Genomic DNA, 25,221 nt, shown 5'->3' on the forward strand with positions numbered 1-25,221 from the left:
AGTCGCGTCGAGGTAGAGTATGCGCAAAAACAAAATTGGTTTATCACCAACCAACAAATATAGGATAAGTGAGGAATGGTGTCTTCGGCCGCTGTCTTTAGGTGGCGGTGAACAACGTTAACCTCTCATTTTGCAAAAGTCCACAGTTAGAGAGGAGGCCTGCCCCCCTAACGCCTGGTGACGCCTGCTTCGTTTGTGCCGATATCGATGAAATATTTATTAGAACCAAAAGTAAGCACAAAATTAGCCATACGCTAGTCAGAACACGAAGGTCAGCTTTGAGATCCTGGGGGTATATTGTGACGGTGGTGGATGTGTCCAGAGGGGTAGATCCTGTTTCTTTGATATGACAACCGTTTGTCAAAAGCACGTTAGAGTAAGTTCGGTTCTGAATATCACTATTTATTATCAATAGCTATTTCTTAATTCTGACACAAAGTGCAAGGATTCCCTTAATTTTTATTCTGCTCTATTTAATATGAAAATCTAATATATAATTTCCATGTCACAATGTTAGTTACCGTACTCCTCCGAAACGGCTTTACCGATTCTTACCAAATTTTATATGCATACGCATATAAAATTAAGTCTGAGAATCGGAATTTTTTTGTTTTTATTTTTTTATGATACAGCATACAAATACATACAATCCTTAATTTTCACCCCTCTACAATTAAACTCTTTCTTTATTACATAGTGAAGTACTTTGAGGGTTGTCACTAGGGTAGCGTAGCAAAATATTCCATGTTGGTGGGAATAAAATTAAGGAGAAATAAAATTCGCGTTGGCAGCTAGTAATAATCTTAATTTTGTCATGGTCGGTACTTTACTAGAATAAAAAAATAAGGTTTCTTCTTAGTAATACTTTATTTAATTATCTACTATATACAATTTATTTAAGGATAATCTCACACACCAACAATAAACTTTTCAGTTTTATACATTTCATATGCAAATTCTTCGTCATGTGTAGGGTCGTATTCTAAACCTAGAATTAATAAATATGAATTACATTTTATTAAAAATCATTTAGAATAGTGTTTAAGCATGCTACTTTTAACTCATAGCTCAACCCAACCATCCAATAAATAATTTGTTCCGAAACCAAGTAGATTACTCAAATATCAAACGAAAACTTCTTTCAGGAGGCTCACCTGATGCTAAGTGATACTGCTGCCCATGGACATTTGTTGCGTTGCCGGCGTTTTAAGAAATAGAACGGTCTCAAAAAGTCTCAAAGGACCCTAAAGTCATTAGCTTGCTAGCTAGCTGGTTAGACCTAATATTAAATACGTGTACAATACATGACACAATTGATTATGTATTGGAATACTAAAAAAAATAAACAGACGCAGAAATGCATACGCCCACGGTCAATTGCAAGTTATAGAAATTTATGTGTGAACAAACCTATATACTCTACTTCTAAATTGAAAACACCATCGTATCTATCTCCACATGCGATTCCAAAATGAGTGATTCTATCCAATCTCATTCTTGTTTGCTTGTCCTGAAGTCGTCCTTTGGCTCCAAGTACAAATTTGGAAAATGGTATCTGAAGTTCGAAAATCCATTATAAAAAATACCTGATAGCTTTATTGTTGTCTATAGCATTACAATAACATGACATTTGATCATTCTATAGACTTCGAAGTTTATGGTATTTCTTCGGCGTATTAATAGTAATTGAATAGTGATGGCCTAGTAGCTGGCTACTGTCATAAGTGAAGTCGATTATGCAGACATGTTTTTTCTATGTGCGTATTTACCACTCCTTCGTATGGTGAAGAAAATCACCTACTTTACTTAAAGAAAAACCAAAGATCACGAAACGGATACACAAAACTGAAGCGCAGACCAAAAAGATTGTGCAAATACCGGCAAACATCTTGAACAAATGTCCTTGCCTGCGCAGAAGCGATTTTTAGGTATCACTGGGAGGGGGGGCTGAGTCACGGGTCGATTGCGGGATTGGTAAATCAGTTGACGTTTGTATCCCGATCTGCGGTACGATGCGCAAACTTTCCCCCACTCCCTGTTTTAATTTTTTTTTAATATCATTTATTCGCCGGAAACAAGTCCATAGGCACACAAACATCCCTGTTTTAATGCTCAAGAAGTTTGCCAGTATCTGTAACGCTAGTGAAATTTTAATAATATTTAGTGTGCGTTAATCACTGGTAACATATATGATAAATATATTGATTAAAGTAGTTCTATATATTATAGCACTATCCTAAACCATAGATAATATTAAATACCTTAGCTATTTGCCAATATGGGCCACCTCTAGTGTATAGCACATAATGGTATATGTCGTGCCATGTCAAATCATAATATCCTTCACATGAAATATTTAATAGATACGATCTGCCGTCTCCTCTTACTTTAATTACTAGAGTGTTGTAAATATTCCAGTCATATGTCGAATCTCGTTTGAAAGATTTCTGTAAAATATTTTGCGTTATTTAGTAGCAGTGCAACCCGAAGTTGTTAGTTTAAACTCCAGCTAAGAACATCCGTAGCTCCAAGTATAGCATCAGATACTAATACTTGTGAAATAAATTTTTGAATAGGTCCATTTGATTTTGAGTACATTTGTCGCAATAACGCGTCAGTAATTATTCTCTATAAATTCATACCACACAGGGTGGTAACCAAAGCCCTCCGAAACGGCTTGTTATTGCAATTTTAATGAATTTTTGTGTATGTGCCGTAGGTGTGAGAATGGGTTGTAAACTATTTTTAATAACCGTCACTTACAGCAAGGTAGCCCGTCATTTTCGTGATTTCATGTTCTTTTTTACTATGGTTAATATCACCCTTCTACCACACCTTTTTATTAAAAAGTGATATTAATACTATGCTATACTATTTAAAATAAATAATATAAGTAATTGGCAGCTTTTCATGCAAATTGTTAATAAGAAGGTTACAACTTGTTGTAAGAGTATATATAACGTAGAAAAAAGCGTATAGCATTTTTTTTTAATATTGCAAGGGGTAGGTGTAATATGCATTTATGATTAATATGCGCTAAAGAATATGAGGGCGCGCACGCGCTGATCGGCACCTGCGCGTGGACAGTTAAGTAGGGCAAGGCATGGAGATGATGGATGGCATAAAGGAATGGCCCACGCGGGAATTTTTTTTCGACTACCACGATATTTACCTTCCTTTCGCACAAAAGTGTAACACAAAACAGCAACGTCTCGTAAAAATTCATAATGGGAACTACCCACTGAATTTTTAATACCACTACATTACATATATATATATATATACACATACAATCTGTAGCGCAGAAATTGAACTATACTATATATATATATAGTATAGTTCAATTTCCATTATAAATCACGTGCACCAGGTGAAAGTACGTACATTGTATATGTTTGTTAACAGCAATTTAGTGTAAATATAAAGAAAATATTTAAAATACAATTGTGTACATTTTTCTGTCAGAGTTTTATAAAAAAAAATATTTTATATATTTTTTTATTATAGACGTTGCTATTTCAAATAACAACTTTATACTTACTCTAATCCTTTTAGATCGCATGGAACAATAACCAGATTTTTTAATACGGCCGTCTTTAGGAATTCTAGTGTCCAGGTAACCATGGAATTGAGCTCGACCAGCTGAACTCATTTCTAATTTACAATTACTGAATCCTTCATTATGGTCACTATCACTTGTGGTTACAAACTTATCCAATACCTCTGGACTGTTAAAGCACCACAAAAGGTCAGTTTCACCTATAAAGAAATAAAAGAATAACTGTGTTATTAAAAAAAATTGTCCATTCAGGGTGTGATATGCCTTTTAAAAACATAAAAAGTTTGTATGTATTGGCGTTATTATTAACTTTCTTTATTTGTATATAGAACTGGGATATTATTATATGTACAAAGTACATATCTAATTTTTATAATTATGTTTTAATATAAACCTACACTCAGAAAAGTAGGAAGATTGATAAAACACACTTGTTGAAGTAATTTTATTTGTAAAAATTTCAGATTCATAGTAATCACATACAAACTAATAATACAACATAACAATACTTGGCATACAAATAAGAGATTCAATATTTTTAAATGTAGTTAAAAAAGAACAATCAAATTATTACAAAGCACCATAGATACAGTTACGGAGAAAGTAAACATAGCAAACATTATAACAGCTGCCACAGAGTACAATTTAACATTAACCTAATTATAAAATTTTAAATATTGTGATATGCAATAATCAATTCATATCAATTAGAAACCACATATTTAGAAACCACATATTATTACACATGACAAATAATAATAGTGCAGTGTAGATAGCCAAATTTAAAAAAGGAATGTCAAGTATTTAAACATGGCTATGCAATTTGTAAGTTATGTCTAACGGACTTGATTGATAAGCTGATCACATATTTTGGTCAATCCTTCATTATCTTTAGTCTTTTGTGCAAGAGACTCTTGTAAGGATGAAATCATAATTTCTTGCTTTTTTATAGTAGCATTCATCTTAGTAATTTCAACATTATGACTTTTCTTTAAGTTTTCCAACATCTCATTAGCTTTCTGTAAGTTGTCTGTTGTAGCTTGTTGAAGGGTATTATATAATTCTTCATACTTTTTCATGCCTTCATCATATTCATCAATTTTCTTATTCAAAATTTCTTCTCTACCCTTAGATTCCATAACAATAGTCTTACATTTTTCATATTTTGTTAAAAGATCATTAAAGGAACTCTCCATGCTTGCTAAGTGCTTCACAGCTTCATCCCTTTCGAGTGTAATTTTTTGTAATGTTTCAAGCAATTGCACTTTTTCATGTTGCTGGTCTCCTATTAAATCAGATATAGTTTTTTCATATTCCTCCATCACTACACACATTTGTCTGTTGCTTAACTGTTTATCTTGTAATTGCTGGGATAATTGATCTTCTTTGTCCATAAAACTTTTCTTTTCTTCTGTTAATTTTTTTACTGTGACTTCCATTTCTTCTTTATAACGTGTAAAGTTATGTTCCATGTCTTGTAACATTGACCTAAGTTCTCTGTTATCCTGTCTTAGTTGTAAAACTTCATGATCTTGATTTTGCAATATTGCTCTTAAAGACTGTAGTCTTCCATTTTCATGTTCTCCATAATGTGTAGTTTTCCTACTTCTTGGACTACGAGGGGCAGCAACTGGTGGAGTACTACCAGAGAAATTAATTAATTTTTCAGTTACAACTGGACTAGGTAAAATAGCAGATATACTTCTAACAAGAGCTGGTGTTGCTTTTGTTCGAGAAGGAGTTGGTCGTGACAATTCAGAGCTTATAACTGGTGTTACCATTTGCATAGGTTTGTCTTTAATTATAAACCCTTTGCTTTGCAGGTTGCTCACTGAAGTTGAATTATCTAAAGTTTCAATAACTGTATCAGTCAAAATAGATGTAGTACTGCCTGTTTCATATCCAATGTCACACTCTAATGAATCAGCTTGAATTTCACTTTCAGATGGTTCAACCATCTTCTTCTGAGCATACAGAGGATCAAATTTGACGAAAAGGCTTTCTTTACCTCTATCAATAAAATTGTGTTTGCGACTGGTTTCACTACATTTGGCTAGAAAATCCAAACTAGTTTCATCAATAGATATATTTGATTCATAGTTATGAACTTCTCGCATCGTCACATCACATATACTGTCAAAGTCTGTACCAGTCAGATAATCATTTGTAATATCGACTTCGTCTATTAAAAGGTCATCCGATTTCTTAGGTGATAGAGTCATAAGATCTCCCATGGATGACACAGGAGTAATAAAACTATCATCGGAAGCTACCGTACTTGCCCTTGACGATGACATGTTTAAATTCAACTCCTCAGGCACTGGGTGTTTAAACATACTTTGTAGTTTTTGAAAAATTATTCCAAAAGCACTGTTGTTAGTACTAAGTGAAGGCGTTTCGTAAGATTCAAAGTTAGAAAACATTCGGATTTTCACTTGATGGTTAATAATGTCAACTTTACAGTCTATATCAAAATCAAAAGAATTATCTCCACAAAAAATTCACAAAATTAATTCACATTTCACAACCAACACATTAACGGACGTAGTTTTGATTTTTGAATAACGAAATTATTTCTTGTCAAAACCAAAAATTGACAGTGACAGATCTTGTCTATGGTCCAAATGTAACTACAAAATTAATAAAAATGTAACTTGTGATATAATAAAAAACAAGAATTCCCAAAATTAAAGGCATTCCTGCAATATTAAATATTGGTATGAGGTTTTTTCCAGGGTTTCCACACTTAATTCTCTGGAAGACTGCCTTGATAAGTTTATTTATATATTTTTTTACATAATATAGTTATATTGAGGAAGACTGGACAGGCAATTCCTTTCATATAAGGAAAGAAACAAGACAGAACATACTAGGTATCTCATAAATTTGGAACCAATTTATTATAAAACTGAGTATTAATTTTGTGTTATATTAAAACATTTCCAAGAAGACACAAAATATGATTCTTAATTTTAAAAGAAATCACCAGCAAGGGCACAGTGTACAAACTAAGATTTTAAATAAGTATAAAAGTATGCAAAAACATATTCAGAAATATAAAATCAATTTTTTTTATTACAATATTAGATGGCTCAATGTGAAAAATGCCCGCTCACTACTGTTTTTAACTAATAGGAATCTACATGAAAATTTAAGAGTTATTTTAAGAATTGTCAGCAAGCAGCTGACAGAAATGGCTGTAACTAATTAACATAAATCAAATTCTTTCCTTTTATAGGTTAGAAAAAATAATTAAAATAGTGTAAATAATTAGTTTAATAACCCCAAAACCGTAAACTGTAATAATATAATCTTACCAGGTCTTGCTAGTAATAGGGGATCTTTTGTGAAGTAATCTTTAACTTCATTGGCGAATAACTTGAGCTCATATTTAAGTTCTCTGAATCCATTCTTAATGTTTTCTAAAGGTGCCGTCTTAATTTTTGTATTATAGCCGCCTTTTCTATCTCTTTCCCAAAATTCAAATCGCTCAGGAATTTTAATAATATGCTTCTGTGTTTGTAACAGTGGCCTATCATTGGTCTTTCTAAAAACAGAGAATTGCCGATATTTATACATTATCTTAAACTTATTAAAATTGTGAAAAGCCATCATTATTAGATGGGTTTTTTATTATTATTAAATAGTACGTTTTTAATCAAAAAAATGATATTTATATTTACATTTTTACTAAAAAAAAGTTTTAACTGACAATTTGCTGAAGGTGAAGGCATGCCGCAGACTGCCCTCGTATGTCTGTCACAGACTAGAAAGCTATTTGCTATGGTTTTCTACTATTCATTTTTAGTATTGTTGTAGTTTTAGCAATTTTGTTTGTCATTAATAGAATTTTAGTACTTTAATTAAGTCTCAGTTGAGTCTGTGAGCACTACCCTACATAGTAAAATCCTGTTCCACACTCCACAGTCCCCACTACCCACTCCATACCGGTATTCGAACTTCAAAGTTAGTCTTTCTTGAAGTTATTTTTTAAATACTTTTATGCTCAAAATATTGGTACGTAATTTTTCATACATTCCGTTTCAACGTTCAGATTTAAATGTAATGAATATATAATGCCTTTGTTTGTTTTTAAAAATCTCCTGAAGTTCGGCGTTTGACGTAGTATTTTTATAAATTATTTACTTTCACTTTTCATTTTATGGGAACCAATAGAATAATATTTCAAAGTTGTGCCAACAGCGACGCCATAAAATAAATTGGTGGGAGTAGTAGTAGGTACAAATGATTATTACTTTTGATATACTTATTCCTCTCACTTTTTCTTTTCACAGGTGTTTTGCCACGTACAAGTACTTTACGTTTTACCGAGCTTAATCTCTAAATAGTAGTGAACAAGTCTTTAAGATAATGTGGAAATAAAGTTATAATACAAAAGATCATCATTGTGGTAAAAATATGGGTATGGAGAAACACTACAGGGTATGTATAAGATACATTATAAACATTTTATATACAGTTGAGTTTTTTGCTAATACCATTGCAATTTTTATTCTAGGATGAGGAACTCTCAGAGTACCTCTACCCTCCAGAAATATTACAGAAATTAGATTTTACTAAGAGTCCTGCTACATTTAAACCAAAAATAAGTGCGGCAAGCCCAGGAGAGGATTGGATGGTGGTCAGACCTCTCCAGAGGTCTGATTATGATAAAGGTTTTCTACAATTGCTAAGTCAATTAACAAGCACTGGGAATATTTCAAAAAAACAGTTTGATGGTATGTAAATGACATTTTATTTGGCTACAATTTGATGAGTAAATTATTGTTGAATTACAATTTATATGTACAATATGCATAATATAGTTAACGCTAAGGTCATTAGTGTATAAGTTTTATGTCTAAAAGCAGGTTTATACTCATGTTCAAGATGACCTTGCCACACCTAGTTGTATGTTGGTATTTGATCTAGTTGACATTTAATATTGAATAATAAATAATATAATGTATTTTGGGGAATTTTTTGAGCAGAAGTATCACTTGATGTTGCTGGCCAATTTATTTCTTGTAAGGTTGCAGAGAAATTACACATTATTACAAATGATACATTTATATTTTTTGTGAGCAGTTGTTTATGGATTTTATGGTTAAGAGTATTTGGCTATATGGAAATGTGAGTCAACCTCTTGTCTGAGTTGATTCCTGCTACTTGAATCTTTATAATTATAATTTTAAATTAGTTTTATATTTCTCATATATGTAGTTGATAATAAATGCAAAGCTGATTCCAGATATGATTTCCAGACATGATTCATAATCTAGTATGCATTTCATACTTTAATCTTTATTTTAAATAAACACTATGTATTTTAAAATCTTTACAATCTTTACTCAAACTTTGTTTCTACAGAGAGATTCACTCAAATGAAAATGTCTGGAGGTTACTATGTCACAGTCATAGAAGACAAGAGACTGGCAAAGATCATCGGTGCAGCCACACTCACTGTGGAACAAAAGTTTATACATAACTGTTCCTTGGTATGCCAATGTTCCTGTTAATGCAAATCCTTTCAACTTACAGATAACTTTTAAATTGAGAATATCATATGATAGTTAATTTTGTGATGTATATATGTAGATTGTGGAATTTATTATGTGGTATTAAGTAACACTAAACACATCTATGATATATAATAAGATGTAACCAGATTAATGAATAAATATTTATGTAAATAAAAGTAAATTAACTAAAGCCAAGTTATTATTCCAACAAAAAAAAGATTTATGACTTTTTTATTTGGAAGCTGCTTCAGTTTTCTTGTGTTATGAACTCGTATGATAATAAAAATGAGAAATCATGTACCCAAGTACTTAATTAGAAATTATTTAACTTTACTCTTTAGTATTATGTGGATTTTCCAGAGAGGCCGCTTAGAAGATGTTGTAGTCAATGATACCTACAGAGGAAAACAACTAGGAAAACTGTAAGTATATTTTTATACTTTCATTTTGCATAATATTTTTTACATAATATCTACATTTAAAATTTTATATGCATGTTCCTACCAAAATGTATTTTTTTTAATTTCAGTATTGTCGTGACAGTATCGCTATTAGCCCATGAATTGGGCTGTTACAAAATGTCGTTAGATTGCAAGGACAAGTTAATTAAGTTTTATGAAAGCCTCGGTTATAAACTTGAGGCTGGCAATTCTAATGCTATGAATATGCGGTAAGTTATAAAAATTACAAATTTTACTGTTGACTTCATAAATCAATAAGCAACTTGTGATGTTTTATATTCTCTTTAATGTGGGCTGCAAAAAACTTTGCTGTGGGTGTTTTCTACTGTTATATTAGAGCTGAAGCTAAAATTATATTTTAAAGACCGATAGTTAACTAGGTCACAGTGCCTGTAATACATAGCAAGTTATTTCTATCTAATTAGAAATTAACCTGCAAAAATAGAAAGTTAAAAGAATATATTATATTCTAAAGCACTCCATATTACAGTAAAGAAGGCTCCAAAGATAGTGTTTTACTCGGTAACACCTAAAGTTACTACACAGCCATGTTAAATTTATAACAATAAAACCATTTTTTTTTCAGTTAATGTAAAAATGTCAACATTTAAATAACTTCATATTGATTTTTTTATTGATAGTCTCCAAAAAACATGGTTCAACATTATCAATATTTTAACCAAATTTGTACAAATAAAAAATTTAATAGTGTGTTGAATAACACTTCTTAGTTTAATATTTTTTTAATATTAGTAAAATAAAATATAAAGTCATATCACAATAATAGGCTTAAATATATTTTAGGTATTTTATATAGGTTTATTTAAGTATATAGGTTTTGGGCAATTATTTAAATGTTATTTTCAGGTTTGAAGAGCCATCTTGACAATTAGCCGCTGGGTCATCCGACTTGCGCTCCAAACTGTAAGTGTACAATGACAGCTAGGAACGGACTTCGCAACAACACTACAAGACGTCAAATTTAAACGGTGTGAATATAGTCGCAAGTGGTACAATCTGAACAATGTCTAAATTATGTTACGAAATAAAATAGGTAGCTTTCGTAATTAATATTTCTCAATAGCCAAGTTTTATTTTTATTTTACGTACGATACGAAAACGATTTTATGTACAATTAACTGACGTCATATTGAGCTTATTTTTTTTTAACTTTTCATTATATTCTACCAGATTTCTCAGCTTTTAGTATAGTTGATAATAAATATTTAAAAAAATGTGTTTGTTGTGATTTCTGCAGTTGTTTTTGTGTTTACAGTCGCAGGGTCAATTTCTTTATCCATCAAATATATTTTTCACAGTGTGATGATTATATTTGATGGGGTATTTAATTGATTATGGATGTCTCGGCAGATAAGTTTTAAGTTTCGATAAATGTTTTCGCCATTTAGCTTTGCTTATTGTTTGCCAATAACGGATAGTTTTTTCTTTATTAGAAGAAAACCGTCCGTTACATATTGGAATTAATATTGTTTTAATTGAATACTAACTCTTTTATATTAAACGTATCGCTTTTAATTTGCGTTTCATTCACGCCCCATTAAAAATGCACAAATTTTTGAAAACTTTTATTTACAAGAAATGTAAATACACATTCCGATAGTACACCTTTACAAAACATTCATTGAAACATTATATGGATACTATATGTTATATGTGTTGATAGAAAATTAACGTGTAGTATCCATCAAGTGTCATTTGCATTATACATAAGTAACGAATCGTTTAATTAACGCTCCGTTACTTTTTTATATGCCGGCTTAGTTTCCAATAATACAAACATTCAAAGATAAAATTACAGCCAGTCCTACAATTTCGCAGGATAATAATTAGTTTTTATTTATCAATATTTTCTAGTTGGTGTTTTGTTTAAGAATAAAAAAACTATATACATAAGCCATTAAACGGAAAATATACGTGGACCTGCATTTTACAGGCGCTTACAGAATAGTTCTAAAAGATTTTCTCTATGGTGGACGGTTAGACGCCTACCCAAAGAATGTATCGGTTTAGTAAAAATTAATTACAAATTGCTACTATGTACAGAAGCAGCGAATATTTCTAATTAAAATACCAGGTTTAAAAACTGGAAAGTAAATAATGTGATATAATAAGCCATAATGGCCTCTAGTCTCACTTGATCCATACGCGGTGCTTTAGTTAACAACTTGTTCCCTATTTACCATCAGACATAGAAACATTCATATTACGAAAAAACATCTGGTACCTTGTAACTGTCATATAACGATATCAACATATCGAATTTCGATGCAGTTCTCATTATAACTGACTTACCAGCTGCATATAGGTACCGAGTTGGGCATATTAAGACTTGCAACATTGTAATACAAAATTTCATCAATTAAAACTCATACCATTTACATACAGTGTTAATACTTCACATCTTATCTTCTTTTTACTTTATTGTATAATCGGTTCGTTTGTCAGACGCTTTACCGGATTCCGCATTTATTACTTACCAGTTAGCTTTTACTTTATCCATGCTATTTTTTATTTTTGAGCTTAAACATTGTGATTTTGCAATCTTTTTTGAAATTATTAGAATACAACCTAACATATTCCTTACATACATGGACTAAAGATGGACAGAATAGAATACATGGAAAGAAGAAAGACGTTAAAGATAAAATAGGAAACAAACTTGGGTCCTATCTCTAGTCCACGTTTTATAATTTGACCTTTTAATAGGCAGCAAGTAATCTCGCACATTAACTTCGCTTTGACTTAGATTTAACATGAACATTCAATTGGAGCTCAATTGTTTATCAAAGTAAAGTATAATAGGTTTATCATTCAAAAAAATATCATTAATAGATTACAAAGAACTGCATTTTTGTCTATTTAATTTATATTAGATATTATATAATCCGTTCTTTTGTTTAAAAATTGGAATTGCTTGAACTTGCTTTATCAAGAAGATGCCTCAATATCAGGTGCAGCAAAATATGTCAAATGAGAATTGTGTTTTATGTATTTCCTACACTAGTCTAAAATAAACATTCTAATACAGAAATCGACGTAATATAATATATAGAATAATACAATAAAACGTTGAAATATACACTGTCCCTTGAATACTCAATACGTTTTATAGATATGAATAATAAAACTAACAGAATTTGCTATTGAATAAATAGGACGTGATTACTATAATGTTGACTAGATAGTCTGTGTATATTTTATAATACAAAGCCAAATATTTACGATAAATAATTATGTGGGTTAGACATTATTTAACACACAACTTCATAATGATATTTTATGCACCAATGTAAGTTAAATTTTACTTTCGAATCTTGTCAATAGTAATAACGCTTCCTTCGTTTAAGTATTACTTTAACCAATTATTTAGTCCCGTAACGCGCCGTTTTGCTGTATGCGCCAATCCCATTAAAACGTTACTTAACCACCAAGTAACAATTTTACCTAAATGCCACAATTATGTGGCATAAGTACCGAGAATCGGTGAAATACCATATTGTTTTAATCGCATAATTGTTGTTCAATATTATTACGTACTTGTAGATCAAGCATCTTATAATGCATCGTAACGTTTAACAAGATGCTAGATAAAATACGTTTTCCTTACGCTCCAATAATTGGTTTCTATCAGGGATTAAAAACTAAGGAATCATTTTGTTTAATTCTTGCTGTCATGGTCACTTCCAAACATGTTTGCTCTACCGTATACCAGAAACATAATCAAATTCTTATATTCACATTTAAATATACATATATAATTGTAAAGATAAAGATAATAGTTAATTGAATACTATAAAACATTTGTGATAATAAAAGGGAAAGATTAGATTATTAGTAATGTAACTGATAAGATTAAAATCAAAAGACGATAAAACGATATATTATCAGTAATAATTAGTCCCATTTTAATCAAAATGATAACATATATTGAAATGAATCCGATTACTGACCATCCATAGATGGATATATAAAATGTCCCATAAAAAATGCATGCAATGCATCCCCAATGGCCATAAAAAATAATCATATTTTAAATATAGAAATTATGTCAATCACTGACACTGACAGATGGAAGAGACTTAAGGCGCGTATATAATAATAATTCGATTTTGACATACAGTAAGTATGGTGACTTAGCCCTAAGCCTCGTCTCTGAATTTTACTCTAAGACTTCCGCTTATTTGCCAAAACATTATTCATGCATAATTATCTAAGATTTAGTAACAAGTTTAATATATAAAAAGTCTCCTGTCATTACGTAAAAGATTATCTTTACGTCATGCGTGACAGAGCAATATAAGACACATGCCACAAAATTCTGTCATTAAGATTGTCTCTGGTCTTTCGTTAAAATATTTAATACTAGTCAATAGTGTTGAAAGTAAAATCAATAGAACATCGATCCAAATCTACACAAAAATTGTTTTAGACTAATGGCGCAGGGTCGTTTTAAATTCAAAAATTCCCAAAAGAAGTTTTAGACCCGTATTTTTGTCTTTGATTCTTGAGCACAGACAAAATTGTCAAAGGAGGTATAGAAACAAGATTGACATCGCTTGTCATTACTATATGTTTTTTAATTTTATGGCCTGGTAACGAGACAAGAAAGCCAAATCTTATTTTCGGTGAAATCGTAAATATATCTGTAATACGATTGCAAATTTAATTTTAGATGTATCATGTCTTCATCTAGTATTATGTATGAGTTACATAAACAGATTTCATAGATCGTCTAAATGGCTGAAAAGACCACTTTTTACCCCTTTTAAAGTTGACGTGTCAAGACCGGCAGCTAGAACGGCGCAGGCGCAGACAATTTGGTCCCAAGCTTCATCGGCCCTTGTCCTCTCGCGTTACGTCGGGCTTCCATTTCCCGTTGACGCTGCACTTTCCTTTCTTCGCGTTTGCGACGCATCTCGTCCATTTTTGATGCGTTGTTTTCTATAATAAAAAAAAAATATTTGGTTTTAGTTTAACAAGTTTTAATACGGTTTTAAGGACATTTGCACAATTCATTACCTTTACATATCTTATCAAGTAAATACTCTGCCGTGTTATTATGGCAATATTTTTTTTTACAAATCCCTTCGTCATAACATTTTAATAACGTCTATTCATGTAGATTTTTACTATGATTTATACTTATTTTATTCATATGTTAAGGGTTAATTAATAATAATCAATTCGCATTCGCATTCGTTTCCTAGATCAATATTGCCATAGACAAGTAGGTGTTCCTTCTGTCAGAGACATCTATTTGCTTTGACTTTTGTGACTTACTTATGAAATGTGCACATAGACAGAAAGCACAGCTGGGGATCGAACCTACGACCTCAGCGCTGAGAGTCGCACGCGCAAGCCACTAGGCGAACCCTTGAATTATAATTAGTCCACTTATATATTTAAATTGGCCAATTGTGTTGTGCTTGGAAATTTCAAACCATATTATAAACTACATTCATCAAAATTAAGATTATATACAGTAACTCACCATCAACATTCTCTTCAATAGGTTCAAACTCGCCATCTTCCCAGCCGCCAAGCGAGTCATTGCTGTTCTGATGCGCTGTCGGCTTATGTTCGAGTCGCGATGTATTGCGTACGAACGTTGCGTTCGCACTTGGCATCGGTTGAGTCCATTCCGAGTTATTCCACGTCTCTGATGGACTTGCCAATTCTGCTTCAGCTGCCTTTAATTTCATTTTCAATTTATATCAAGAAATTAGTTTTTATAGGTTGTTTATTGAAGTGCTAAAGTGCATATAATAAATTAAAGAAAATAGTGCGAGGAAGAAGTGAAACTCCGCAGTGTTAAAATGAAGAAAGTAGGAAGGGGAGAAATTGATTTTTAGTGAAATAATATTGTTTCTTTAAGGAAAACTGTACTAACATTGTTTACAATTCACAATTTTTCTTCAGTATTCTTATACATATACTCACTGGATGTTCCTGTATCTGTCCCCACTCTTCATTGTCCCATTCGTCCTCACAGAGGGCAGCTAGGCCTCCTCCGCCTGTACTGCTGGCGCCTGACTTGCCACTACCACCCGTTGTGGCTATAGTGGTCAATATATCAACTTTAATAAATTTAAACAAAACAATTGAACATTTTGTATAGAAATTTTGACCAGCGCCCCGTGGACATATTTGGAACTAAAATCGCAAGGGACAGTACTTTCATAAATCATAATATAAGGATGTGAGAGAATGTTTCTAAATGAATCAATTTTTTTTTATTAAATTTAAACGATTAAAGAAAACACTTTTTTAACAGAGTGAAGCTATGTATTATTGTAAATTTATAATTATTTAACATAATTTTAAATTTATCCGACGTTTCGCGTGCTTTACAGCGTGCATGGTCACTGTGACTTTACGCCGTGACCATGCACTTTAGAGTCACTATAACTTTTAGAGCCTTTCTTTTGGCAAACGTTGGTTTGTTGTGTGAGTGGTTTTTGTTTCAAATTGTGGTCTTTCGTGAAATTGTGTACGACTTCGCCATGCTTATTTCATTTGTTATTTCGGTATGATCGTGAAGAACTGAGAGCTTGGAAATTCCGTGTTTTGTTTTATTGTAAATGCTTAGGTTAATAATCTAGGCTTTAGGAAACTCGTAAAACGTTTCGTCACTTGTCAGACAGAAATTTAGCAACTAGATTGAATATCGATCTTTAATTAACTGCCTAGAGATTCAATTTACTCTCTGATTTAACTATTTAATTGAGACACATTATATATATTTATATATATAAACACACAGAAATTGTACTTTCCTTAATTCATTTAAGTTCATATACCTGCGCTGGAGTCGATCTCGCCCCAGGCCGTCATGTCCCAGTGTTCAGGGTCATAGTCCGAGGCAGACTCGCTGTGTTCCAGTGACGTCATAGATGTCACCGATGACGTCGTCGTTGACATACTGCTGGAGGATGGTTGTTCTGAAATAAATTTGTCTTAATGTTACAAAAAATTAACATTGTCATCCCTTATTCATTCCCAAGTTACAAAATCAGCAGAATTTTACAAATCCAACCCCTATCAGGCAGGCAACTCTCGTTCGAATTATTCACGAAAATAGCAGAATAAATAAAAAAACTGGATTTTTTCATAGACCACCACCTGATAAGTGATAAGATCATGGACACTTAATGCCTCTCACTCGCGGTTACGTTTCCTTTTCAGAATTTACAATTCTCTCGACTTTTCTAATCGTACAATCTCGCCCTTGACGCGAAAGTACGATCAGTAAATTAAATACTATCGTAACGTTTACGTAAGATTTTATTAACCTATGGATATAGAACTGTTAACAAAAAATATACTTACATTTATCCCCCTTATTGAAACACGTAGATATTTTAAACAATTGATACCTACTATCGCGAGGGGGCTCATACATTCATGAATTTTTTATGCAGTCCGTACATGACTATGACGTCATTACAGCGAGTTAACTTCTGCGTAAAATAAAATGTATTCCTATTACTTTGCAAATGAACGATATATGAATTTACGTATACAATAGCTACATACCTAGCGAACCAGGCTTTGAAAGAGTAGATTTAACTGGATGCTGGACTTTAGCTGTATCAGAGTGAGAGCGGTAGAATTTGGCTGTCACGGCGGTCACCGCCCACCCGGCCCAAGTAGCGGCCGCGTTACTGAGACTAGGTGTCGCCGTGTGTACGTCCGCCTCTGGAAAATTGAATTTTTATAAATACACTAGCTGCCCCGCGAACTTCGTTACTCCTTAATGCCTAAATCCTTCACTATCAAATAAAAAATAGGGGTTAATTGTAAAGGGTTGAAAATTCAGGGTCATATGCATTTACTAATGCTGTATCATAAAAACATTATTAATTTTGGGGTGGATTACTCTTAACATTTAGGGGGATGAAAAATAGATGTTGTCATGCCATTTCGGAGGAGTTTAACCACAAACACCGCGACACGAGAATTTTATATATAAGATTTTTACCAATATACTCTTTACTGTATAACATTCTACGGTTTCGATATTTGTAAATATATATAGTAACAACACAATAATAGACCTGTATAGTAATTTTAAATAGAATTTTTGAATTAATTTCTTATGTACATATTAATATTATTTACAATACTAACCCATTCCTTCTTTCAAACTGGGATCTTCCGAAACTTTCTCCAGTTTACCCAAAAAGCCTTTTATAGTTCTAAAGGCTGCATCACGGACCTGAAATTGAACATTATTGTATACTAGCGTACAGTCCCGGCTGCGCTCGGCTATTTAAATATGTAATAGTGTTCTGTTTGTTTGTTCATTTCCCGCAGCGTACACGATATAGGGATTTTAAAAGGCATTTTTTAAAGTTTTATGCATGCGTGTAGACACGACCTAATTTTTCGAAAAATGACCTACTATATGAAACTTTACACAAAAAGTTAAATTAGTTAAAGTAAGAAAAAGGCATTATCATAGATTAATTATTACAGAATTTCATAAATTGTAAATTTTAGACAAGAAAAAGATGGCGGGTAACGGAATAATGTGACGCGTAACCGAAAAACATGACGGTAAATTTTTTCCGACGCTGATAAAGAAGTTTCACTTCTAAAAATATTACATACTCCATCCATCAGGGATTATGTAGGGTTCCAATGGTAAAAGAAATTTTAAAATATCTCAAGTATTTTTTTTTAAATTAATTGGAGGCAAACGGGCAGGAGGCTCAACTGATGTTACCGCAACCCATGATCACTTACATTGCCAGAAAGCTCGCAAGTGCGTTACCGGCCCTTAAAATGAAACAAATAGTCATCATCATATTTTTATTTTATCAGTGTCATCTACAAGTAGCAATTAATGCAAATAACTGTTTTATTATTGTGTTTTTAAAGAGTCTTGGATTTTCTTTTTTTTTTAATTACATCAACAGTAATTATGTATTTACTTTTTTAAACATATTACCCACACATTGTCTACGCTTGGAAAATATATTTTTGAGGATTCCTACAAAAAATTAATACGTTATATTCTATTATTTTTGAGAGCTTTGCTTTTTTTTATTATTCATACCTGTTTCTCCGGATCGGCCGTAAGCGGACATAAGGCTGGCAACACTCGATTAGCGACTTCGGATAGTAAAAAGTACTGTTGCGTGGCGGCCAACGCTAGTACGCCCGCTTGTCGTGCGGGCGGGAACGAGTCGCGCGTAGCACGAACGAACGCGGACACGAGCACCTTCTGACGTATTTGCGGATGAAGGTGAGCCGCTATTTTACCCAGGCATACTGTTGTGTTCGTTCTGAAAATTATTTATTTATTTATTTATTTATCACTACATTTTTCTATCTTAACAGTAATTACTAATACGATAGAATTCCAAAATTAATTTATCTATTTAATTAGGTGAAACCAATCTAAGTTCAAACTCAAAATAACTTTATTTTATAGGTAGTAGTACACTTATGTAGGTCAACAGAAAAGTTCGCAAGTCAAGGGCGTAGAGCGGACAATAAATTCTCCGCCATTATTTTTAATCGCCGAGTTTTGAGTTAATTGTTTGAACTGTTAGATTTTCTATATAAATTTGTCGGGAGTTTAAAATGTTTAATGGGTAAACAGATATTTTAATACTGCTTTTAATGATCTAGGCTTAATATCTTTTAACATGATAATGTTTTGATAAATAAATAATAATAATAACCAGCAGACCTTTTCCTGATATTTCACGATTACGCTTTTAAAAAAAGTACAAAAAAATATTCATATCGGTCCAGTCGTTTAAGAGGATTTCAATGACATACACACGTATTTGCCTCTTCACAATATTGTATTTTACGGGTTTACATCCAATAATAATCCACTAGCACTACATACCTAATAATTGGAAGGCATATATCTCGATTTCATCATTATTATTTCATAGACAAGTAAGCAATCAGCCATCACCTACTTGTCTTTGAAAAACCATAGATTTTCGTCTTTATGCCATGCCGGTGCTATGTCATTTTTTCATAGATAATGAAAATCTATATGTAAAATGAAAAACCGACATACCTTATACCACCTTGATCATCTTTGGATTGAAGCCTTGCAAAATGTCTCAGGACTTCAACATTCAAATTATTGTAGTTCAATTTCGGTGCAAGATGTACTATAGATTTTACAGTCTGTTCGCGGATTACGGCATTTGTGTCCAAAAATCCATGCATAACTTGTGGGAATATTTGGTCATTCACCTGAAAGCGACATCGTTGTGTTAATTGACTTGATTGTTGATCTTAAAGTGGATCGTCTTCTTAAGTAACGATGCGGGGCGGGGATTGAATTAAGCGTTCAAAAATTTCGTGACGTAATACTTGGAGGGAGCATCCAAGTATTACATCCAAGTATGTGGTGTAAAGTACCGGAAAGTCGAAAATCATATTAACAATAACGCTTAATTCAATCCCAATTCAAATTTATATAGAAATTTTTCGATTATAATATAATAATACTATTAATAGATTAATAGTTTTATGTACATAGCAAAAAATCACTCCATAAATTTAGCGATTTAAATTTGAGCAATCACAATAAATCAAAATTTGTAACAAATTGGCTCAAAAAGTACTGGATCTATTTTTAAAAATTCTTTCACCATTTGAATGCTACATGCTGGTTACTGCAGGCTTTATCAATTGCAAGAAAAACGTAAGGATTTTTACTAAAATTAAAATAATACCCAAGGAGTAAAAATGCCTATAAAATATTGATGATAGAACAAAAAAAATGTTCTACAATATTAAAGAACAGATCAATATCTCCAAAAAGAGTTTAACAAATAAATGTCAACCCGTGACTCATTATTTATTGGGAAGTCAAATACTTTGCTGAAAATTTTTGAAAGATACTTACGGTAGAATTTTGTAGGTGCATAATGAATTGATCTAGTTGCTGAAGTAGCCTAGACCTGGTAGTTCTGTCATTTGAGGCAAACAATTTTACAACACATGGCACTATTTGCTTTTGATACTCGGCATCTTCTAGTAATTTACCCAACTGCAAAAACATGGTTAATATTATTATATATAGTTAAAATGTGTTATAGCGACATCGAAGGAACTACTCATATTTAGCCGTAAAACCGATAGTCGTAACAGCCGACGTTAATAAGAACTTAATACAAAACAATTCAGCCGGGACCTTTACTTGTGGTCAATATAGTCAATATGTTGTTCTAAACGGTTTTGACTGTACATAATTATTAACCTTTTTCTGATATTAATACTCAGATATTGTCTTTACTGTATTGGTATCATAATTGTATGAAGTCAATGCTACAACTATTGTCTGCTAATGTAAAAACCCAACAAGAAAGTTCTATACATAATGGTCTGTTAACAGAACTTTAATCTGTAAGATCAGTTTTTTAGATTCAGATTTTGTTCATAATCCATTATTTCTGTCGTCAGAAACATTTATTCCATACTCAGTTAAACAAAAATTAAATAAAGTTAGTAATAAACTAACCTTAAACATAGGCGCCAAAACAGCTGATCCAGAATCTCCATAATGAAAGGAAGTCATCAACTGCGGCAATATCTTATGTATACACACAGCCTCTGGAAAATTGTCTAAATGACTGCTTAATGTTGAGAAAAATTTCCCCTTCTCAGCCTTGTCCTTGATTTGTATCTCTTCTAAGAATAACATTGTATCTATAAGGTCATTTTTAAAGAAACCACCCAATTTACGACATCTAAAAACATATAACCGCAGTGAATATTTCAAAAATTAACAGTATAACAATCTATTTTAAACTACAATAATCCTTAGAATTTGATTTATTAGTAAACAAAGAGTTAAATGCAAAATAATCTGTAAAGCATCTCACTACAGACAGTACTTAGAGAAAGATTTACATTTTCAACACACATACATAGTCTATGGCATAGAGTCTATGCTAAATCTGTATGACTGGTATGGTAGCCAGCCCAAGCTCACATGGCATCCTCATGACTGCCAGGCCATGTGTATCGTATTTTTTGCATTTTATTTAATTGCGTAATTCTTGCATTTGTATCTATTTTTTGTATCAAGCATTTGTATCAATTGATCATTTTAACAATCTTCATAGCAATAGCCTGCCTTTGTAGCAATTATGTGATCAACTTTCTACTATGTCATTTAAACAAGTAACAAACATGGCAATGTTCTCAATTCTCTTCAATATTTGTCATCTCTCTACAAGCTAGTATTAATTAAAAAAAAATAAACAAAAACCAATGATTTTTTGTTTCTGTGTGTAATAAACACACAAAATTTTCCCTATCTACTAGGCTAACCCTGCTCAACACAAGTTACTGTAAAGAATAAACTTATGCAGTCATCTGAATGCGCAACCGTCTTAGGCCGGCACGGCTGGCTTCCCTCATAAAGAAGGTGCCCGCTCAATACGAGTTATTAGTTGTCCTATTTTAAATATCACAATTTCAATAAAAAGTAATTACCTAGTAATAATATCAGCAGGATTTGGTCTTGAAGCTGGATTAGCACTAACTAATTCACAGTATAAAGTGCATAGTTGCTTTGGTATTTTGTCCACAGTTTTTAGAGAAGGTTGATTTTTTAGTGGTCCATTATATGCTTCCCAAATTAGGCAGCCTAGCCCCCACATATCTGTTGAACTGTAAAAAAGAAATAATATTGGATAAAACAATTTTAGATATTGTGTAAGCACCCAGGACATCTGTTTTAGAATTCCATGAAATTTCTTATCTTGAATGCATTAGAAGGAAAGGAAAAATAAAATCATGACTCTGACATGCTGATATATTAAGTTTGGTTGACATAATTCTTTCAATAATATTAAATGGAACTAAACATGTGACCTGATTCTTTTAATCAGCTTGAATTAACAGGAAATGAATAACTATGTAGCATTTGTATTTATAAAACACTTTAAAAAAATTAAAATTCCTAATATATTTATATATATTTAATTTTTAATAAAAATTTGCTTACCACTTAGTTACAAACTTCAGTTTAGATGGGTCTTTCTTCTCAGGTGGATCATAGATTTCAAGTGAAGGTATAATTTTAATTGGGATGATATTAGCACCTTCCTGTCCATGGCTAGTTATAAATTCAAAACCACCTAGTTTCCATTCCTCCGCAGCAGTCACAAAGATTGAATATAAACAGACATTGTTATGTTTCATGTTTCCATCATTGTTGAAAAATGATAAAGCTCTCTGAAAGTTATACATATTAAATAAATTTATTGAAATACACTATATAAATCGCAATTAATAATATAAAGGAAAACTTACAGTAATTTGAAATATGCCCCATGCCAGAAATAATTCACGTTGTTGTCCCTCTAATTTCATATCGTCTATATGCTTAGCTAATGGTTTTACATACTCAGTTGCAACATATAAAAATTTTTCAGTTTCACAACTATCTAAATAATGTAACAGGCTTGGATGCCTTATAGTCTTTAGACGTTTCAAGGAAGCTTTTGCAATATCAAACAGAGTTTCAGAATGTTTTTGAACATCAAATAAGAATATTGACACTTCATCTTGAGTTCCTCTCTTCTTTCCTTTGTGCAGGATCCATACACTTCTGTCTTCAAGACCAGGTATAGGGTCTCCTACCTCATAAGGAAAGTCTTTTGTAGGATCCCGAGAAAAAAACGACCACATTTTGTAAGATTTATAAAACAGATATCATTTATCCGGTAATTTCATTAAAAAAAGATCGTGTACATTTAAAAAAAAACACGATTTAAATTAAAGAGCACAATTTAACTCAGTTGCTTAATAAAATTAAAAATCTTTAAACATTCGGTACTGTACGTACAATACACATTTATTTTTCACAATACACGATTTATAGTTTACGACAACAGATTTTTGCAAATAAGAATGACAATTGACATAGTTGACAATACCGATTCTACACATGGACCTTAGCCAAAGATATTTTGCAGTATGAACGTTTCTGGAAGTCACGTGAAAGGCCTTAATGTTAATATTATTTATCCCAGAATCACGGGCTTTGAACGCGGCGACCGAATCAAGAAATTCCGTAACGAAAAAAAACTAACACTGATCGTGACGTAGCAAGCGCGGCCGGTTCAGCTGTTACCCGTTAGATTGAGACGGACTATATAAGGGTGTCTGAGTGTAGTAGAGTGGTAGATTGAATTAATATCAAAGATAAAACTTGAAAAAATACCGCATAAAAACATACAAATAATTATATTTGCATCAGTTGCTAAAAAAATGCTATGCTTTATCGCGGCAGTCCGCACGATTTCTTTTTTTTAAATTTAAATCTTATAATTTTATATCAATAAAAACAGTGTAATTTATTAAAATAAAAGTAAGTTGAGCACTGATTATTCATAAATATCATAATAAAAATGTAATTTTATGACAATTAACACTTGCAACTGTTGTGTTCTGTGTAACATATTTGTTTTGAAAAATTAGAGGTTATTAATATTTTATGAAATAAAAGTTAGGCAAATTAAATATTTCCCATTTTATCTATTAATTTAAAAAAATAAATTACTGTCAAGATGTCTAAGTCAGTCGCACGTTTGAAATCTATGAAAAAAGTTGCTGATAAGATAGATCATTCATCCAAATTACGAACTAATATTCCTGCTGGAATGGCTGCAGCAGGTCCTCCGCTTGGCCCAATGCTAGGTCAGGTTGGTATAAATAGAATACTTTTATGTATAATCTTACTAATTTTGTTTTATATGGCATATTTGTTTTAGCGCAATATCAACATTGCAGCCTTTTGCAAAGATTTCAATGAACGTACCGCTAACATAAAGTCTGGAGTTCCATTACCAGTTCGAGTTAAAGTAAATCCTGATAGATCTTATCAGCTGGTCATACACCAACCACCTTCATCATATTTTTTAAAGCAAGCTGCTGGTACAAGCCGTGGTGCAATGGAGCCTGGTAAGATGCTAGTTATGCAGATCGACTACGGAAATTTATTCATTTTCTATATCTGCTCTGATGGAACTGCATATAAAATCAATTAAGAATAGTGTATGTTCTGTAAGCTACAATCAAATCTTTAAAATAGTGTTCTAATGTAAAAAGCCTAAAGTATATTAAAACATTTTTTCAGTAAAGGAAATGTGTGGAAAAATAACAATTAAACATATTTATGAAATAGCCAAAATTAAATCACAAGACCCTCCACTTGAATGGAGGTCATTGAAAGAAATTTGTGTGATGTTGTTGTCACAAGCAAGAACTTGTGGAATAGAGGTTGTAAGAGATTTAGATCCTAAGGTAATAACTTATATAGTAACACATGCCTTCATATAAATAAGTATTTAAACTTCTCAAATATATTACTATCCATGTTGATTAATTTTGCCACTTAATCTAACTGATTTATTTCTTTTAGGAATATGGAGAATTTTTAAATGATAGGAAAACAATAGTAGAAGAGCAGAAGAAACAATTGCAGGAAAAACGAGAAGCAAAAATGTTGAGAACAGCTTAGTTACACAATTGTTACTTAGTTTTAGCATTATTAGTTCTTATTAGTAAATAATATATGTAAATAGTATAATTATTTTGTTTAATTTAGTTCTCTTAAAAAATGCTATAGCCATGACCTTATTTTTATAACATAGTAATAAATATA

At 31.9% G+C, this 25,221-nt stretch overlaps 5 protein-coding genes across 6 annotated transcripts; 2 read left to right on the top strand and 3 right to left on the bottom strand.

Annotated features, from left to right (window-relative positions):
- Positions 1–848: 848 nt before the first annotated feature.
- On the bottom strand, positions 849–7,236 carry LOC110998806 (complex I intermediate-associated protein 30, mitochondrial). Its single transcript, XM_022267595.2, has 5 exons — positions 6,877–7,236; positions 3,542–3,759; positions 2,262–2,447; positions 1,411–1,555; positions 849–988 (listed from the first exon to the last, which is right to left on the bottom strand). The coding sequence occupies exons 1-5, from the start codon at positions 7,172–7,174 to the stop codon at positions 909–911; spliced, it is 927 nt and encodes a 308-aa protein (XP_022123287.2). The 5' UTR covers positions 7,175–7,236; the 3' UTR covers positions 849–908.
- On the bottom strand, positions 3,990–6,460 carry LOC123689342 (intracellular protein transport protein USO1-like). Its single transcript, XM_045628897.1, has one exon. The coding sequence runs from the start codon at positions 5,980–5,982 to the stop codon at positions 4,396–4,398; it is 1,587 nt and encodes a 528-aa protein (XP_045484853.1). The 5' UTR covers positions 5,983–6,460; the 3' UTR covers positions 3,990–4,395.
- Positions 7,237–7,417: 181 nt separating the features above from the next.
- LOC110998811 (probable glucosamine 6-phosphate N-acetyltransferase) lies at positions 7,418–11,078 on the top strand. Its single transcript, XM_022267600.2, has 7 exons — positions 7,418–7,576; positions 7,855–8,002; positions 8,079–8,298; positions 8,930–9,057; positions 9,442–9,503; positions 9,611–9,751; positions 10,410–11,078. The coding sequence occupies exons 2-7, from the start codon at positions 7,979–7,981 to the stop codon at positions 10,426–10,428; spliced, it is 594 nt and encodes a 197-aa protein (XP_022123292.1). The 5' UTR covers positions 7,418–7,576; positions 7,855–7,978; the 3' UTR covers positions 10,429–11,078.
- Positions 11,079–13,577: 2,499 nt separating this feature from the next.
- LOC110998809 (N-terminal kinase-like protein) lies at positions 13,578–23,328 on the bottom strand. 2 transcript variants are annotated; one of them, XM_045630751.1, is made up of 14 exons: positions 22,866–23,328; positions 22,558–22,787; positions 22,044–22,220; positions 21,064–21,292; positions 20,449–20,592; positions 19,609–19,790; positions 18,625–18,853; positions 17,694–17,781; positions 17,100–17,261; positions 16,364–16,504; positions 15,504–15,619; positions 15,055–15,253; positions 14,350–14,504; positions 13,578–14,316 (listed from the first exon to the last, which is right to left on the bottom strand). In XM_045630751.1, the coding sequence occupies exons 1-13, from the start codon at positions 23,241–23,243 to the stop codon at positions 14,356–14,358; spliced, it is 2,424 nt and encodes an 807-aa protein (XP_045486707.1). In that variant the 5' UTR covers positions 23,244–23,328; the 3' UTR covers positions 13,578–14,316; positions 14,350–14,355. The 2 variants fall into 2 exon arrangements, with proteins under 2 accessions (XP_045486707.1, XP_022123291.2); XM_022267599.2 differs by having other exon boundaries at positions 13,578–14,504.
- A 693-nt stretch (positions 23,329–24,021) lies between these two features.
- LOC110998808 (39S ribosomal protein L11, mitochondrial) lies at positions 24,022–25,146 on the top strand. The gene is made up of 4 exons (XM_022267598.2): positions 24,022–24,259; positions 24,329–24,518; positions 24,694–24,860; positions 24,979–25,146. The coding sequence occupies exons 1-4, from the start codon at positions 24,125–24,127 to the stop codon at positions 25,075–25,077; spliced, it is 591 nt and encodes a 196-aa protein (XP_022123290.1). The 5' UTR covers positions 24,022–24,124; the 3' UTR covers positions 25,078–25,146.
- Positions 25,147–25,221: the final 75 nt, after the last annotated feature.

This window comes from Pieris rapae, chromosome 1 (genome assembly GCF_905147795.1).
Source record: "Pieris rapae chromosome 1, ilPieRapa1.1, whole genome shotgun sequence".
In the NCBI taxonomy this organism is placed as follows: Eukaryota; Metazoa; Arthropoda; class Insecta; order Lepidoptera; family Pieridae; genus Pieris; species Pieris rapae.